Source organism: Saccoglossus kowalevskii, chromosome 2 (assembly GCF_978046115.1).
Source record: "Saccoglossus kowalevskii chromosome 2, keSacKowa6.1, whole genome shotgun sequence".
Taxonomy (NCBI): Eukaryota; Metazoa; Hemichordata; class Enteropneusta; family Harrimaniidae; genus Saccoglossus; species Saccoglossus kowalevskii.
The window spans coordinates 40,433,965-40,454,271 of record NC_140642.1 but is presented as its reverse complement, the minus strand read 5'-3'; the positions used below and the strand labels follow the sequence as shown (position 1 = coordinate 40,454,271).

The window sequence follows — 20,307 nt, the reverse complement described above, 5'->3', positions numbered from 1 at the left end:
AAGGGGAGGGGGGCTACCAAGTATCTATTTCAATGTAAAAGTACCCAGAAATACTGTAACTGTAATTTATTTAGCCTAACATGATTCCCAGCCCACAATCCAACACCAGAATTGTAAATATTGACTAGTTAGTCCAAAAATGCAAAAGCATGGACGAGAGAGAGTTTTATAACACTGGAAATTAAATTATGCAGGGAAAAATACTTGAAAATCTACACTTCATGCATTCATGTACTTGTGTGTGCTCACCCAAGTGTTTAATATTCGACGAGCAGAAAGGCCAACCTTCACAAAATGTATATTATCTTGTACGATTTGCATCTACCTCCATTTTTGTTCATTGCTATTATCCCACCCAGTTTAAAAAAGGAAATAAATAGTTTCTGAAATATCGATCCACACAGCTGTTGAACCAAAAGACTAAAAATGTTCCAGGTGCAGGTGGGCAGCAATGAGAAACAGAGATTTGGTTGTTCTTTGCCTAACATAGAGATGCAACAATTGCATCTACCAGAGTGTGTATATACCTTTTTAGAAGACTGCTGCATGTAGTCTCTAGATAAATGAACAAATGGTTGGTTAAATGAATCAGTGCCTCATTTGTGGAGAAATGGTCTGGATATCTGCACTGGGCTATCTCAACTAATCTACAGACAGGAAAATAAGAAACAAGGTTACAAACACAAATCATGTTTGTGTTAACACACATCTTTAATAATCAACTATTAGCAGGTGGCCTCTTGTCAAAAGCAGAATTATTTACAGTACTTCTTATCTGGCGATAGAGGGCGCTATTTAATTTAAGTCTCTCACTGACATTTCTATCAAAAATGTACATATTTGTTGTGTGTTCATAACATAACAAATTATGGATGAAACAAATGTATAATGATATTGTTTATAATTTTTGATCAATATTATTGAAATACTGGGTGAATCAAACATTAGGGTATTAGAAAAATACAAAATGTCAAAGGTTTGATACATCATACTGTTACTGAAATCAAGGCACATGGCTACACCTCTAGTCCCAGCAATGATAAATCCAAAAGCTGCTACGTCTTAGTGGATAGCATTGTTTCGAGGTAAACTTTTAGCTTACTTCATATTTTCCTAAGGAAAGTAACCAAGAATTAAAGCTTTGCTATAAATCAACTGAAAAGAAAGAGAGAAAGTTCACCTAACCTTTCAGCAGAAAATGCACCTTCTGTATCAATGTATATAACACTAGCATCTTTGCCATCTGTAGAAGCAGAAAATAGTGCCTCGACACAGTATAAGATACTTAATTGGGTTTTACCACAACCAGCAGGTCCAGCAATCTACAACACCAAATAAAAAGTTTGTATCAGATGATGATATTAACTGTATAGAGAACGGGGTATTTTATGTAGAGTTAAAACAGGAGTTAGAATTCCAGGATTATAAACAAAACAACTGTCAACAGCGGTGTAAAAAAGATTGTTACATTTCTGACATTTGAAATAATTGAAATATTCTCATTTATTATATTTCTAGCCTTTCCAATTTTTGGGCAATATGAATTTATAGGAAACTTTAACATAGGTGAAATTAAATAAATTAGTCAATTTAATGGTTACAAAAATGTCTTCCCCTATCTTGTCTTGGAGACAATTACACAATGAAAACCTTTACCATGGCTGGTTGACTTTATGTAATTTGGAAATTCAATATGGGTGGTTGATACTTAATAATTAGGGGAAGATAGAAATATAGCTGTGTATATAAACATTCCATAAGGATCTTATTTCATGATCATTATTGTGTAATGTAAACCAGCTCTGCCTGCCATGTATACAGAGAGAACAGTGAAAACGATAATCAATTTACTGTACAGGAAAGGCACATTATATTTATTTGTATTTTAATCGCAATTCAGGGAAAACCGCAAAATGTTGGGGTCTTCAATCAAAAGAGTGAGTCACAGACTATTGTGGAATTTCATGCCCAAGTTATCGAACTGCACAAATTGATAGTGTCGAGTATATCATAACAACTTTAAACTTTTAATATGAAATATAATTGCGTTACCAGAAAACTAACGTCTGTCAAACACACAAGTGGAATGCAATTTTGATTTCTTTATTTATTAAATTGGCACAAGATATCTAGATATTAACTGCTAGGTTTACACAGCAACATTTCCTACCAGCAATTAACAGGAGATTTTCTGCATTTATACACTTGTGGTTTATAGTAGAGCTGGAATAGTACCCTTGATACTGGGTTATCATTTACTGGGCCAGGGCCATGTCAGGGCTCAATTCTATTTTGAGTTCAACCCTTAGGATCTTTAGAGCCAAACTGTGTTCTAGCTGCATGGTTTGCAGAAATTTTTGCTGGCTCTGAGCTGTTGGGCTCCAATAAAATGTTGCCATGTAAAACAAGGTAATTATAAGTCCTATGCATAAAAATAGAATTAATAATACATACATACAGAAATGAGTCTACAAACAGCAGGTTGTGTCACCCACCCAAGGCTAACAAGAAAGAGGAAACATACCACAGCTATGGTGTGGGAAGAAAACAACTCAACATGTGGTAATCATGGGAAAAAATTCTGTTAGGGGTCAAGGGTCATTGGAAGCTGTCACAATTCAATGTAAGAGTTGTAACCTGAAGAACGAAATATATAATGAGAACATTGGTATGCAGAAATAAATAATGTTTAGAAACAAAAGTCAATGACAAAGCTGGCTACATTGTATAAGCTTATAAATTGAATATAATGTTTGACATGCAATAATACATTACCTTAGTCTGTAATACAAACATTGCACATACTAAGTAGATCTAGTAATAAATAACATTACTTTTTATCTGTGTATGTAATTTTCCTAATTTATTGGCAATGAGTAATTTCATACAAAACTCTTATTTTGATGTAAAAATGACATTTATATGTTTATATTGTATTTATGCAAACTAAAAAAACAAAGACAAGTGAATGTTAGGTATCATGCTTGGTAACCCTTCCAAATAAGAGAATAACTGCGAATGTCTGCAGTTTTCAGGATCAATGTAGTGTATGTCAAGATGTTGAAACATTTCCGAAGTGTCACACTCACAAATGGTATAATTAACTTTAAATTTAGATAAAATTTAGACAAAATTACAGCTTGAAAAGAGCTTGGCACCATGAGGAAAATATTTGGCAGTTCAATGTTTCAATATATGTGGGATTAACATAAATTCGCCCATCCGAAGAATCGCCCTGATGGGCCCTTATTTGGGGTTCAAAAAATTTATCATCAGATATTTTTGGGGGACTTGTATTTTCATTGAAAAATCCGCCTATGCCGACTTTCAATGCCGGCAGTTGGACCACCTAAAACTATTGCAGATGCTAATCTAAAATTTTATACATTTTTTCTTGCTGGATTAAAAAGTAGACTGCCTAAAATTTAAATACAATACAATACAATCAAAATGATGGATGATGCCAACATGTTCAAATTACCATAGCCCATTTAAATATGTTAATGTTATTGTGCACAGGACAGAAGAAATTTGCCGATGTTGTTGTAAGATTTTTTGGCTTGGATTTTGATGGGAAAGAGGCATGATTTGTTTTCAAACAAGCAGCCTGTCAGCTGAGATAGCTCTGCTGTTAGCAATGCACATTTTAATTAAAGAACTGAAGATATTGTTAGAAAATGAACAATATGTATAGTATCAAAGCAATAAGTCGAAAATATCAATTTTTAACAAAAATAACAAAAATATTCATCAAAATTAGAGAATTGAAGATATCATCATTAAATGAACAAATATGAGAGAGATCTACATGTAGTACTGATATATTTAATATATATATATTTCTCTAATTATAAGTCTGAAGACAACTACCAGTAAGGTTTGTAATATGAAACATAAGATACAAAATTTAGTAGATAAATTTGTTTGGAGTGATAGATCAAGTGGCTTATTTCAAAACATATTAAGTAGCGGAAATATTAAATTAGAATTAGACTCATTAATTAATCAAATGAATGATAATAGCATAGATTTGAATTGTAACATAAATAAGTTAACACATATTTTAGTGAGTGCTGGTGAATCTTCACTGAAGGTCATATCAGCATCCAAATGTAAACGCAAACATAAACCATGGTTTGATAAGACATGTAGTGAACTACGAAATGAAGTTAATTGTTTAGGGAAAGTGATGAAAGCAAATCCAAAGGGATTAAACATGAGACAGGTATACTATAAGACAACGAAAAAACTACGAAAAATGATTAAAAAAAAGAAAAATGAACAAAAGTTTCAAATTATGAAAAAAATTGCTCATCTAAAAGACAGAAATTGTAACAATAAAGATTTGTGGGATCTGATCAAGTCATTCAATAAGAAACAATCAGGAAAACAAAGTATGGACAATTTGATAACTCCGGAATGCTGGTTTAATTTTTATAAAAAATTGAATTCTACAAATGATCAAAACTATGATAACAAATTTGAAGGTTCAATTATAAAGAAATTAGAAGAATTAGAGAAGAGGAAAGATAAAGTACACAACATGACACTGGATAAACCAATAGTGGAAAAGGATGTCAAAGAGGCAAATAAAACATTGAAAAATAGAAAAGCATGTGGATTTGACAAAATTACAAACGAGATGAAAAAATCCAGTTTCATGTACATTAAACATCATTTACTCAAAATATTTAATACAGTACTACAAGGCGAAAAATACCCATTCCTTTGGAGTAAAGGATATATATTGTACCAATATATAAATCAGGTAACAAAGATGATCCTTCAATTACTATAGAGGTATAACAATAACGAGCCGTTTAGGAAAATTGTTTTCAATTATTCTGAATAACAGGCTAAACAAGTTCTTTAATGATTATAATATTATATCTAAATATCAAATTGGCTTTAAGAACTGCAGGACCTCTGATCATGTATTTGTTCTCAAGTCTATTATGAATAACCATAACAAAATTAGAAAAAATGGCAAAATTATTAAAAAATCACAGCCTCTTTATATGTGTTTTGTGGATTTGGCAAAAGCTTTTGATACAATTTGGAGGAATGAACTGTTTTACAAAATGTACAGAAATGGGGTGAGTGACAAGTTCTTCAAAGTCATCAACAGTATGTATAAGGAGTTAAAATCATGTGTTAGATTGGAAGATGGGTACACTAATTGATAATTCAGAGAGTTTCTATATTGATAATAAAAAGATACAGATTGACAATCAATTACCATATTTAGGAATCAATTTTAACTCAAATAGTAACTTCAAAACCTGCATTAAATCATTGACTCTGAAAGCACAAAAAAGCTACTTTTCAATTAGACAACAATTCAATATTTATGCCAATACCCAATTTAACACACTATGTTATTTATTTGACAGCATGGTAAAACCAGTTTGTATATATGAGAGTGAAATATGGGGTGCCTATACCATCAACAATTTCGAACACAAAGGGACACTCAAATCAATCACAAATGACAATTTGGAATATGAAAAACTACATTTAAAATTCTGCAAGAATACATTAGGAGTCCACAGGAGAAGCTCAAACATTGCATCACAGGGTGCATTAGGTCGATACCCCATACATTTGGAGGTAATTAACGTGTTCTCTTACTGGGCAAGGATAGCACATGGAAAGTCCCCGATTCTGACAAAGATAGCTTTACAAAATGAACTGGATCTACACGAACAAGGACAGAAATCATTTGAAACTTTTATAAAACACATATTAGAAATACTTAAATGTAACAAACTCTGGGAAGCTAATAATCTAAATTCTAAAAACATAAAAAGAATTATTCAAAATAAACTTAAAGATACATATAATAATGAATGCAACTCAATAAAGACAACAATCAAAATGTTGGCAACAAATTAAAGACATACTTACTGGTAAAGAAAAATTACAAATTTGAAAATTATCTAAAAGTAATTTTGAATTATAAAATAAGATCAGCAATTACAAAATTAAGAATTTCATAACTTGCCAATTGAGAAAGGGCGATACAATAATATCCATCAAAAACAAAGAATATGCAAATTGTGCGACTCATCTGAAGTGGGTGATGCAAAACACTATGTTATGAACTGTTCAAACTCAGATATTAAATCAAATAGAGAAATTTTTTTTTCTCACAATATTAGCTTTCCAGAATTTGAAAAACTAAATCAAGAATTTAAATTCATTTATTTGTTAAGTGCTTTGGATACTCATCTTATGATACCTTACACCAAATATGTTAATTCTATTTTAAATGTAGTTAATAGTTGTATTTAGTGGCCATACTGCCTATTGTACTATATCGATGTTGTGTCAATAAATTATTATTACTATTATAATATCAAAGCAATCAGACTTGCAGTTTGTAACAAGAAGTTGAAAATATCACTTTTTACAAAAAATGACAAAATATTCACCAAAATTAGAGAATTGAAGATATCATTATGAAATAAACAAATCTAGGAAAGGTCTACCCAAGGTACATACACACTAAGTATCAAAGCATTCAGGCTTGTAGTTTTCAAGAAGAAGTCGAAAAAGTAAAAGGTTGACATGGACGACGACGGACAATCACACAGCGGAGCTAATAAAAAATATAGTCAAAAGATAAACTGAGCATTTGAAGAATAATTTAAGATTGTTTACAGTGATAACAGCTCATTGTCGAAACAAACTTTCCCATTCACGCTAGTCGCAATAAACATCATACTCTTGGATGGGCGTCAATGACTACAGTGAAACTTTTAAGCATCATGAAAAATTAATACAACACCTTAAAAAACTGCCGAAAAATGTCTTGGTCTCATTTTATATTTTTAAAACTCAAACTGCTGTTTAAAGGCGCAGGGTGAATTGACGGCAGAATCCGGTAATTATTTATGATATGCAGTAACAGTATGAAACATGGGAGTGGAACACTTCTAAAAGAGTAAAGTTTGTGCACACTTGTGCAAAAAAATCATGGTCACATCATGGTCATGTGCATATTATAGTTGTGTGGAACTTGTCAGATCGTAAAGCTAGCATGGATGGCAGCTTACAATTCATGATACTCATATTCATATTTACCATAGAGAGTGCTGCAGAACAGGCGAGTCAACAAAAACGTTCTTAAAAAGACTTATCATATAAAACAATAAAACTGCCTAATCCTAGCTGTCAATTCACATATACCATAATTTACAATTATACTAAACTGTACCAGGTTGTTCTCAGACCACCACTAATTTGTTTGGATACAATACTTTCAGCAGTATGAAAAACAGTATTGTATGAAATTTTCACATAAGGGTACAGTATATAATTCACAAACAGCGCCATCTAGAGTTTGAATCAAGTTACTCAAAATGCACATGTCATGCAACAATTTTTGTATACTGACTGAGATTCTAGAGTCATGGTAATTCAATTTTATCACACCAAACAGATTATCCATTCAGTGGACATTATTTTCTGGTGATACAATAGAAGCTACATTCTACTCACACCGATTATCCACTCAGTGGACATTATTTCCTGGTGATACAATAGAAGCTACAGTCTACTCACACCAATTATGCACTCAGTGGACATTATTTCCTGGTGGTACAATAGAAGCCACAGTCTACTCACACCGATTATGCACTCAGTGGACATTATTTTCTGGTGATACAATAGAAGCTACAGTCTACTCACACTGATTATCCACTCAGTGGACATTATTTCCTGGTGATACAATAGAAGCTACAGTCTACACACACAGATTATCCACTCAGTGGACATTATTTTCTGGTGATACAATAGAAGCTACAGTCTACTCACACAGATTATCCACTCAGTGGACATTATTTCCTGGTGATACAATAGAAGCTACATTCTACTCACACCGATTATCCACTCAGTGGACATTTTTTCCTGGTGATACAATAGAAGCTACAGTCTACTCACACCGATTATCCACTCAGTGGACATTATTTCCTGGTGATACAATAGAAGCTACAGTCTACTCACACCGATTATGCACTCAGTGGACATTATTTCCTGGTGATATAATAGAAGCTACAGTCTACACACACAGATTATCCACTCAGTGGACATTATTTTCTGGTGAGACATTAGCAGCTACAGTCACCATGTAGCATTTTTTGAAGTGGGCAAGAGTATTACATAATAGTTATGCCCATGCTTATATCCCCTTCCAATGGGACCATTTTGAGTCACATGTCATCTGTTTCCCTTATGCTGCTTTAAGATATACTGGGCATAACACAAAATACGCATACACTATTGCTAAAATCTTGCATCTTAAATGGGTAAAATTCTGAATGGTTGAACAAGCTCTTAGGTATTTTTTAGTTAGTACCAAGTTGTAAAATCCCAAATATTTCCTATAAATGTAGTAATATCATGATATATGTATTATCACAAGGTCTCCGGGTACACTTAGGAGATGATTTGAAATTATCATTTAACTTCAACAACAAAATAATTTAATTTATACCATACTTAGACTATTTGGAAAATTTAACAAAAATAGAATATTACTGAAACAAATTGTTTTGTGAGACATTGTTCAGTTTTTGCACTGAGATTTGATTTTCCATTAAATACCAGAGTTAAAAGAAGGCAGTAATGTTCCATCAAGCAGCTGTCAAGAAAAATCTGAAATTCTTTCAACACTACACAACAAGCCACAGATGTTTTTCTGTTGGAAGGTCACCAACCTCCAATTTACTACAAGGACAGTGTGGACATTGATATGTTTACCTCTGTAATACTGCTAGTAGGGAGACCACCATGTAATATTTCATCTAGTTGTTTGAAAGATGTTGTCATGAATGCTGCTTCTTCTTCAGCCTGCTGTAGTAAATCCAATGCCTGCAAATGTCACAATAATCTCAGTATTACCTCAAGCCTTCCAGAATCATACCCCAAACGCCCAAGTGGGCCAAATGCACTTTGTACGATTCTCAAAAAATTATATTACTCATACCCAGTAAATTCTAGATATATGACATGTTGAGGTGAAAGTGTGCCACCAATTGTCAAAATATGAGAGGAAGACATACTCTTGCGCCATACTTTATTATACTGTGTCATGTATTGATACCATTAAAATTATAGATGTTTCTGAAGTTGTTTCAAATGATTTAACTTTTTTGCGATCCTGATTATTGTTTTGTAGAGACCATTTATTTAGTGTTATGTAGGAGGTAGCAATAATTTTGCTAGTGACACAGAAACCAAAGTTCCGGTCAGTCAGGAAATTACATAGCACTTACACACTGCTATTTGTTTTCAATTTCACTGTCTAAATTTCTGAATTGCTTGGTGATTGGTGTTGAGTGACGTTTTCACACCTCTGATTTTTTTAGAGAATAAGAATCTGGGCTGGACTGTCATTGTTTTGCAACAAAGTAATTTTTAACATGATGTCGTAATTATGACAACCACACTTACTAGAATCGAACTCTGAATTTTAGTTTATGTTTTGCTCTCAATTATTTTTTGTTATCTAATCAAACGCCGCCATTCACGCATACATGTATGTGCTCAGTCTATAATATCCAGGGTTTACATGACACGATTGGTTGAAATAATCATCTTATTTGCATAAAGTAATATTCATGAGCAATGAAAAACTCGTCTTTTCAGTAAAATTGTGCCAAAATGCTATCCTATAGCATACATGATAGTTTTAAATTGATTGATTCTATCATTACGAGCTGAAAAACTAATGTAAAGACATTTGTTTGTTTTTGATCAGACTCCAGCAAACTGTTGAAAGTAATCACAGGTTTATTCTTTACCCTGATCATAGCAAATTACGAAATTCATAGAGAATACAGAGGCACGTTTATATTTCACTCTAGTACTATTGCTCAAAATGTTTTCAATGGCTTTTATCAGTGACAAGTTACCTAATTAGTATGCATTTCAAGAAATCACAATGTGTGTGCATGCAGTTTGAAATGGAAAAATTTTCGAACGCAATAAAATCATGCATAGAACTTGGGCTCCAGTAAGAAATTGTGGCGTCAAACTGGCTTTCGGATGAATTGTTTTGCAATAGACATAATTTTAGAGCGTGTATTTTTCTATGAAATGTTTTTTAGGTTTGTTCTGTAAAGAAATTGCTGAAGTTATTTCATATGTTCATAAAAGGGGCGTTGTTGCTTTGACGATGGGCTGTGAATGACTGACATTGAAACGTTCCATTCAGATCGGATGGCGCCCTCTCGTGCCAATCCCCCCTGATAATATCTATGTCAGCCCACACAGATCAAATTACAATACAAATGTCTATGTACTAAATTGGACAGTTTTAGGTGCAAGTAGAATTATGCAAAGAAACATGAGAATCACAGATTTTCATTAAAAATAGGTGTGCAACTCAGAGATAATACTTTACACATATAAAATGCAGGTATGGTCATTTCAAATTTGATCGAAATAGAAAACGTTTATCATAATGTACCAACTACATATCAAGTTTGGAAAAAGCAGCCTTTCGGCTAAGATAGCCATGCTGTTAGCAATGCACATTTTAATTAAAGAACTGAAGATATTATTAGAAAATGAACAAATCTGAAAGAGGTCTACCTGAGGTACCTAGATGTATAACATAAAAGCAAACAGATTTGCAGTTTTTAACAAGAAGTCAAAAATATCGCTTTTTACCAAAAATGACAAAAATATTCATCAAAATTGAAGATATAATGAAATGAACAAATCTGTGAGAGGATTATCTGTAGTACCTATATGTGTAACACCATAGCAATCGGACTTGGGTTTTTTACAGCAAATCTCAAAAGTATTGGGGCAGCCAATTTGAAAACTTGCTAGCGAATTGGCTAACTGCTTGGGTTTTGACTAAACAGTTGGCTTTCTAATCTCCCTGGCGCTGTCTTGTGGTCATGCCTACTCTGGGAAAATCTATATAACAGTAGGGGATGGTCATCATACTTTTTGAGCTAATCAGTCTTACAGGCGATTTTGCTTTTAAATATACCAGGAAAAGTGTTCTATGTTTTTCGTGTAATGAAGTGTTCCGTATACAAGGGATTGTTCACACAAAAACGACGAATGAGGTAGAATTTTATTAGCGGTTGGCTTAATGTTACCCCAACGAATCGTTTGGATGTGGAAGTCTATTTTCTCCCTGATTTGCAGGAAACTTTCTCAACTTGACTCTTTATTTAATTTTAAGCCGTGTACAAGATGGCTACCATCTTGTACTTGGTAATTGTAAACTACTTTTACATTATCACGCCTTGCATAACAAAGCAAATTGTCCAGGGGAATCCAGAAAAGTACCGGGCCACGTAAAATCATTCTATGACACCTAAAGCAATGACAAAAATATTCACCAAAATTAGAGAATTAAAGATATCATTACAAAATGAACAAATCTGAGAGAGGTCCACATGTAGTACCTATATATGTAATATCAAAGCAATTGGACTTGCGGTAAAACCGTTTTTAACAAGAAGTTGAAAATATCACTTTTTACCAAAAATGACAAAAATATTCATTAAAATTAGAGAACTAAAGATATCATTACAAAATGAACAAATCTGAGAGAGATCCACATGTAGTACCTATATATGTAATATCAAAGCAATTGGACTTGCGGTTTTTAACAAGAAGTCGAAAATATCACTTTTTACCAAAAATGACAAAAATATTCACCAAAATTAGAGAACTAAAGATATCATTACAAAATGAACAAATCTGAGAGAGATCCACATGTAGTACCTATATATGTAATATCAAAGCAATTGGACTTGCGGTTTTTAACAAGAAGTCGAAAATATCACTTTTTACAAAAATTACAAAAATATTCATCAAAATTAGAGAATTGAAGATATGATCATGAAATGAACAAATCTGAGAGGGGTCTACCGAAGGTACATATATACCAAGTATCAAAGCATTCAGGCTTGTAGTTTTCAAGAAGAAGTCGAAAAAGTAAAACATTGACACGAACGACGGACGACAGACAATCACTCATGTGATAAGCTCCGCTCGACACAGTCGACAGCGGAGCTAATAAGAGAATTTTAGATATCATCACAAAATGAACAAATCTGAAAAGGTCCACATGTGGTATCTATATATGCAATATCAAAGCAATTGGACTTGCAGTTTTTAACAAGAAGTCAAAAATATCACTTTTACCAAAAATTACAAAAATATTCACCAAAATTAGAGAATTCATCATGAAATGAACAAATCTAAGAGAGGTCTACCCAAGGTACATATACACCAAGTATCAAAGCATTCAAGAAGAAGTCGAAAAAGTAAAACATTGACACGGACAACTCCGGACGCCGCCGGACAATCACTCATATGATAAGCTCCGCTTGACAAAGTCGACAGCGGAGCTAAAAAGTTGGCACAGACGACGGATGACAATCACTTATATGATAAGCTCCGTGCGACAAATTCGACAGTGGAGCTAAAAAAACTCGAAAATGCTTTTGACAAATGAACAAACTGATGAACATACTGGTAATTTGATCTTTAAGCCCCTGGACTGTGTCCAGTCAGGGGCTAAAATAATTAATACCGGGTACTGCATGTGGCTGTAGGTGATATCTGAAGGCAAGCTAAAATGTTGTTGCCCCAGATTTCCTTTCCAAACTATAAATTTCACAAGTTATTAAAGTAAGATTGTTTTTAAGATATATGTCAATACATGATTTACTGTTCAACTGTTGCATCAATGACATGAGTTGCATCACTCTACTACAGGACATCTCATTACAGAGAGAGCACACTGATCACATTCAATCCTGGCAATGACAAAGGCCCAGAAAAAAAATTCTGGCAAATTTTTTATCCTAAATCAATTTGTTTCAATGTTTTTAGGGGCCCAAGCCTGTAGGGCGTGGCCCCTATTCTTATTGTTCAGTTTTTTCTTCATCTTCTTTCTTCTTTCTTCCGTAACTTTTTTCGTCAAGCCGTTTGAGAAAACCACTGAACCAAATAGTCTGAAATTGCTCTATATTGATAGTCTCTAATATGAACTGGTGCAACATGCTTTCAGAATTTTGATTGGCCAATTAGTTTGGCAGCCATATTGGATTGAAATAAAACCGGAAGTGGTTGTTTGACCACTTTCTGAGGGTCTAGGCATCTAGATTTTTTTATGGTATATAGTACAACTCATGTGTAATAAATATCAGAAATAAAAACTTTAGCGGTCATGTGACTTTTCCCGCCATTTTGTTTTTTCTAAAAACGGCAAAAAACACTTTAAAATCTTCTTCTTCAGAACCGCCAAGTAAAATGTTCTCATATTCAGTACTTGGCTTCTACATATGGAGCAGATTTAGATTTGAGAAATTCATTATGATTGGTCACGTGGTTTGGCCGCCATTTTGGATTTGTTCTCAACAGGAAGTAGTTTTTCACTCATGCCACACGTGAGCGATTATTTTCAATATTGCTACATGGCATCTCTATACCAATCTCTTTCAGAAACCTATAAAAGATTTCAGATCAGTCACATGGTTTGGCCGCCATCTTGGATTTTGAGGAAAATTGACCAAAAGTTTGGGCATTTGTTTCTCAGAGGTGATTCAACGAATCTACTAGATGTTTTTATATTTACCATGCCTGGCGTCAACTCCATATGGAAAAAATAATATATTTTCGATAAGTCACGTGGTTTGGCCGCCATCTTGGATTTTGTGAAAATTGAAATTATGCAACTACATGTTTTGTATTAGTCCGATTGGAATAAAATTTTGTACGTGTATTCTACTGTTTAGATACATTCTTTCCCCTTAATGGCACATGGCTAGGTCATGTGGCTACGCGCCCATGGGGTGGGGGGGCTTCTAACCTCATTAATATGCATAGCTGCTATATCTCAAGCACTGTTGCAGTTAGGAAGATGATTCCTGTGTTATCATGACAACAGTGAACCTGAGATTTGATTAAAATAACATATGACCATATATGGTCATGTGAACTCATTAATATGCATAACTGTTATATCTCAAACACTGTTGCAGGTAGGAAGATGAAACCTGTGTTATTATGATGATGTTAAACAAGAGATTTGAATAAAATAACATATGACCATATATGGTCATGTGAGCTCATTAATATGCATAATCGTTGTATCTCAAACACTTTTGCAGTTAGGAAGATGAATCCTGTGTTATGACAACAATGAACAAGAGATTTGATTAAAATAACAGATGACCATTTATGGTCATGTGAACTCATTAATATTCATAACATTAATATCTCAAATAAATATATGGAACCAACTGCATGGGGTGGGGGCTTCTAACCTCATTAATAATCATAACTGTTATAACTCAAGCACTGTTGTAGATAGAATGATGAATCCTGTGTTATCATGACTATGTTGAACAAGAGATTTGATTAAAATAACAGATGACCATATATTAATAACCTTTATATCTCAAATAAATATATGGAACCAACTGCATTTCGACCTCATGGTACTAATCATTCAAACTAATTGTGTATCATGTGTATCATTTGACATTATTAATGGCATGTATACTTGGGCCCCTGTGATGCTGCTTGCAGCTTTAATTTTATATTTTATTGTTAATATTGTCATAACGCTTTTATTTTACTTTTTCCTGAAAATTGAATTTTTTTTGCATTTTACAAAATTTGAAAAAAGCTTTTGTGCAGAACATTTGTAATAGGCATCTGGATATAACCTACCTGCATGTTTTTTTCAAAAGACTGCCCTCACAGGTAGAATTAAGAAATATTTATTATAAGTGCCATGCAGAAATTTATAGTGTACAAGTACATATGTAATTTAAAAACCCAAGTCACAAATATTTAAAGACTTCTTATGATTTTTTTTTTTACAAGATCAATCACTGGTAGCCCAATATTTTTAAAGCAGTATTTATGCTGTAAAAATAAAAAAGAATATTTTTTTCTATAAACAAATGTCATGTTCAGTACATTATCTTTTTGACAGGTAGATAATGTTTCATATATTTGAATGTATTTGAAATAAAGAGTTCATGTTTTATAGTTTCACTGCTTTCACTCATTGTGCATCGTGAAATACTGCAAATTCCAAGTTTAAAGTTTTAATGTTACAGTATTCAATCTTATTGTCACAAAACTTAAATTGTCACAAAACTTAAATTGTCTTGATTGTACTATATACACATACTTGTATTGCTATGTTGTCATTGGATTAACTTTTATATATACCTGGTAGTTAAATTAACTTTTAATATAGTTTTGTTATGTTTGGATTATAACGCGACTCTAATTAAACTCAATTACACTGCAATTCTAAATAGAATTGTGTTTTAATTTTAGTTTAATTAAATAAAAGTTGAATATCCTATGACTTAACATAGAAATGTTTCTAAATGTTTAGTAAAGGAGGTAGGTATGGTACAATTATATTAATATAAACAGTACCATACATTCCCCCTTTACTAACCCTAAGCTATAACAAATGTATTAATAATTGAACTAACTATTAATATAAATTATGTTTTCCAAGGATGTTTTTTATAGTCCTTGGTATATATCTGTATGTTTGTCCTCACAACATTAATTATGCAAGCACACACACACATGGACATTGTTTTGAAAGGAACTAATACAGAGAATATCAAAATTACGTATCTGAGTCTTGCCTAAATCCTAAACAAATTAAAAACAGAATTGATTATGATAATTGTGAAATAGTTGAAATAATAATGCACACAACTATCAACTGTGGAGCAACAATGTCATCAGGATATAGAACCAGCAAATAAAAGTTAAGATACTACTCATATTTACCGATATAGGTTTTGGCGCACAGGAAATACTTGCAGTCTGTAACACTGTATTCACTTGACTATAACTAACTCCTGTGATCTTCAGTAATTCTAGAAATGTCTTATTCAAAACATCCTATGGAAAACATACATATAGACAGTAATCAAAAGACAAGTCATTAATTTTAAGTTTGAACATGAATCAAAATGATGTGCCAACCTGTTACGTGCACTCCAACCAGGATTAGATAATTTGAACCCCATAGGACTGATTTTAGATACAAGGCCATAAATTACCAAAATTGTGGTTGTCCCAATTGTATTTAATCACCAAATTTCTACCATATCTACTCATTTAGAAACACACATAAACCAATAACTGCATTACTAATTGTATCTTGAATCTATGATTTAGTTTACATTCATTTTTTACTAATAAAGCAAATGTGGTATATATTTAGTTTTGGCTGAATTTTGTGCAAATACATGGTAATTTTGATTATTTATATTTTAATATGCTGTTATCAGTTATCTATTTAGGTGACCGCTTAATTTTATATTGACAAATGCATAAAAATAATTTGATCCTTTTGGAGTTCTGTTTAAACATGTTTTACAGTACTGGTATGTATCAACATAGTTTTGATATAGTTATGACAGAACATAATTTTTACATTCTATTAATGGGAACCAAGATTTTTAACAGGTTAATAAAATATTTTGTATATCTAAAGGTCAAATGAACCATGAATGCATGTATCTCATTCTGAACTATTAGGTGTCTTACCTTGCATGTAGATACATTGTGTTTTTCCAGCTTTTTTATAATTATACTGTCTAGTTTTAATCGTTTCACTTTCCTATTGGCCATGACATGTATTATATCTTATTTTTTCTCTTCATCCCTGGTAAAAGTGAGAAATACATCTTAGTATACACACCTGGGGGTCAGGTACTCAACTGTATTTTGGGTGGAAGTGGTCAACAGATAGCAAAAAAACTACACCCCAAAAAAATCAACCTTTTGGCTTAAAATTTGAATTTTTGGCAGACTGCAAAAATGTGTGGAGGGGTCAAATCAGCAGCACATACTTGTATACTACAACTATGGGAGTGAACAGCTCCTCCGATGTTTGATAAAAAATGTATTTAACCATAGAAAGTGTAGTACCGGTATATACTGTTTCGTGCTTTACATCGATTGAATCTATACATATTTTGACCAGACTTTGTAAATCCATCGTATGTATGTCAGTCGTCCATGATACACACTGTAATTGTGTCATCGTTAGACGTGTCTTATTGTGTTCAGTCACAATAATTTATTTGATTGTCAGGATATTTCACTTTACACATTGAAACAAGGCATCCTAGAGATACTGCAGTGTTTAGAAGCAAGAAGTAGGTGTCAACACAAACAGCGTTATCTGATGTGGGTACCATAGGCGCTTGTGGTGACAAAGAATGAAAGAAAGCTGTTCATCATGGGGTTTGCACTGCAGAATACAGTCAACTCTACCAGATTCTAAAAAGCCAGATAAAAATAGTCAAACTCTGCCAGTTGTAATCGCCAAATAGTGTGTGAAGTGGTCAGTGACACAAGTTTACAGAAAAAAAATCACCAGACTTTGCATGGGTGACCGGCTGGCTCTGTTATGTAAAAACAACACGAATAATGCTGGTGCTTGTGTATCGTACAGTATTTTATTTTTTACTGTGATAGGACACAGCACTGCTGCATCACTGAAATCGACAACATCGTTCAGTATTTCATTTTTTTTACCATGATGTGACTGAAAATAACAACACTTGCAGACTATGAAGGGACGACGTGAAAAGATCGATGTCGGATAAAAAATTTATTTCCTTTAGTTTGGGGGGGGGGGGTTTGACCTCAAAAAGTTTCCATCCTACAAAAACGATTTTATTTTTTAATGAAGTCAAAAAAATCTTGGAGCATTTGTAGTTCTATCCAATCATGGACAGAATTAACCGAAAAAGGAAAAAAAAAGAAAAATAGTTTGGTTTTAGTGTAAATCTGTGCGTCAAATGAGGTGCATTTGTAAACTCTCTTTACACCCACCCGACAACCAACTGCTATGCAATACTACTGTCCAATTATCAATTTGTATTTAATAGTGAATGTAGTCTGACGCCATGACCAATATTTATCAATTAAGTTTCAGTGGGGGGTAGGGGGGTTTGAAAAAAAAACTAAAGGAATTAAGTTTTTTATCCGACATCGATCTTTTGACGTCGTCCCTAACACCCAACATAAATCGGCCGACTCCTACCGCTGGCCGAGTTCAAATCTGGTAGAGTTCGGTGGACACTGCAGAACATGCATCGCACTATTTAGTTATTTTGCACCTGTCCCCTCGAAGCTGGAGTTAGCATAGCAGACATATCACGAACGTTGAATTAAAACGTCAATTACCATCTACTTAAAGAGAGTAGCAGATTACAACAACGGATATGTGCAAACTAGTTCACATCAACACCGCAATTCATCAACTTCAAACGAAGTTTTAAAACATCCGCCATTATTTTTAAAATACCCACTACATTGTATCATAAACTGTATTGCCGCCGTCTTGTAGCGGTGTACTTTGGTGTGAATAGTAATTTTGCACCAGTTGAAGTTATAGTTGATATGCAATTTTACAACGAAACAAAAAAGTTAATGCTGAAAGCGAAAACATTTAGTATTGCCTACCGTGCCAGAATTCCACGCCGGATAACAACAACTGTTCATTTCCGGTGAGTGTGGGCGCTCTTCACAACGTTAGGAATGATGCCGGGGGGGGGGGGGGTATTATTCTTAGATATATTCGGATTAGATGTTTATAAATAAATAAACGCTGCTCGGACTGATAAATATGATATATACAAGATAATATTTGGTAATCGTAGTCTTAAATAACTATTAAAAATAGCTAGACGTAGCTAGACGTTTCTTCTATGCTATCGATAAAGAGCCATTGCTCGAAACGTCTAGCTATTTTTAATAATTATTTAGGACTACGATTACCAAATATTATCGGATTAGATTTTGCTGTCTTGATGGAAAGTTGCATTTAATAAATTTGGCTTTCCATTTTTTTATATTATTTTCGTTCATTTTCCCTTCTCGTCTTGGTTATTCTGATGCTGACACATAAATGCGACCAGATATTTTTCAGTGGAATCACGGTCACTGAGTGACCATGGTGAAATTCATCTTCTGTTTCTTCATCGTCGCATTAATTACTGATCCTGTTGGCAGTTGTATTTTGTTATAGTTATGTTAACATCGTTGTGGGAATAGTTTCATTACAACTGAAACGACGTTTCATCCGTTCCATAATGATAAATATTTGTTTACTTGCCATGATTTTTTTAATATATACCGTCATCTTGAATATTGAATGTGAATGTTCCTTTCGGCAAAGCACTTCACTATGTTTGAACGGAACAACATCGTGCAGGCGGACGATGATATATGTGTAGTCAAACTTGAAGATAAAGTAACCCCGACATTCAAGCTGGAAAACGGTGTAAAACAAGGTTCTCCACTAAGTCCTACGCTATTTAATATCTACATTAATGACTTAATTGACGAATTGAATAAAGAAGACAGTCTTCCACCACAATTACATAACACACCAATTCCATGTCTGTTATATGCAGATGATATCATCCTTATGTCACAAAGTAATGATGGACTGCAAAATTCCATGAATTGTCTACATAGGTATGCAAACAAATGGGGATTACAAGTAAACATAAAGAAAACAAAATCAATTATATTTAATAGAAATAGTTACAATACAGAGAAGCTAAATATAAGGTATGGAAATGATATAATTGAGAAAACAATAAACTTCACCTATCTGGGTGTTAATTTTAATAGTAATGGGTCTATGGACTTAACAATGTCAACACTAGCAAAAAAAGCAAGGAGAGCAGAAAGGGCACAAGCACCTATAATATATAACAATAGAAACAATATTACTTGAGACTACACAAATACTAATATTAACATATGGGGGAGAAATATGGCGAGTATGTACGAACAAAAACTGGGACAAGACAGAAACTGAAAAAGTCCACCTCAGATTCTGTAGGCACATTCTAAATGTGAATAACAGATCAAGCAACATTGCAGTAAGAATGGATACTGGTAGATTACCATTGTTACACTTTTTTTTTGTATTTATAAACTTTTATTGGAGTTTGCACTAAAATTAACATCTTATATACCTGGTTTGTACATTACAAATTGCAATTAATCTACATATTGTGAAGTGGATTGAGTAACATTTTTCATAAAATTTACCCATTTCTTCTTATGAGAAGTCAACTTATTCCGTCGGACAGCAATGAAGTACTCTATCTCCAGGAAATATTTTACATATCTTTTGTATGCCATGAATTCTGGCTTTTGATTTTTATGTCTACACAAGTAAATATATTTTGTTGCTACCAGAAAGAGGAAGTTGACTAAACATGTAAAGTTACCATCCCCAAAAAGGATTTG

The 20,307-nt window shown here is 33.2% G+C and overlaps 1 protein-coding gene across 2 annotated transcripts in view; it reads right to left on the bottom strand.

The window, feature by feature from the left end:
* LOC102808232 (DNA repair protein RAD51 homolog 2-like) overlaps positions 1-18,571 on the bottom strand; it is a 119,503-nt gene extending 100,932 nt beyond the window's left edge. For both annotated transcript variants that reach the window (XM_085495546.1, XM_085495541.1), the window contains exons 1-6: positions 18,505-18,571; positions 16,576-16,693; positions 15,811-15,924; positions 8,764-8,874; positions 1,186-1,322; positions 528-647 (exon numbers count right to left, since the gene is read on the bottom strand). In XM_085495546.1, coding sequence (XP_085351672.1) covers positions 528-647; positions 1,186-1,322; positions 8,764-8,874; positions 15,811-15,924; positions 16,576-16,659 — 566 coding nt within the window. In that variant the 5' untranslated portion in view covers positions 16,660-16,693; positions 18,505-18,571. The remainder of the gene's footprint in view (positions 1-527; positions 648-1,185; positions 1,323-8,763; positions 8,875-15,810; positions 15,925-16,575; positions 16,694-18,504) is intronic.
* Positions 18,572-20,307: the final 1,736 nt, after the last annotated feature.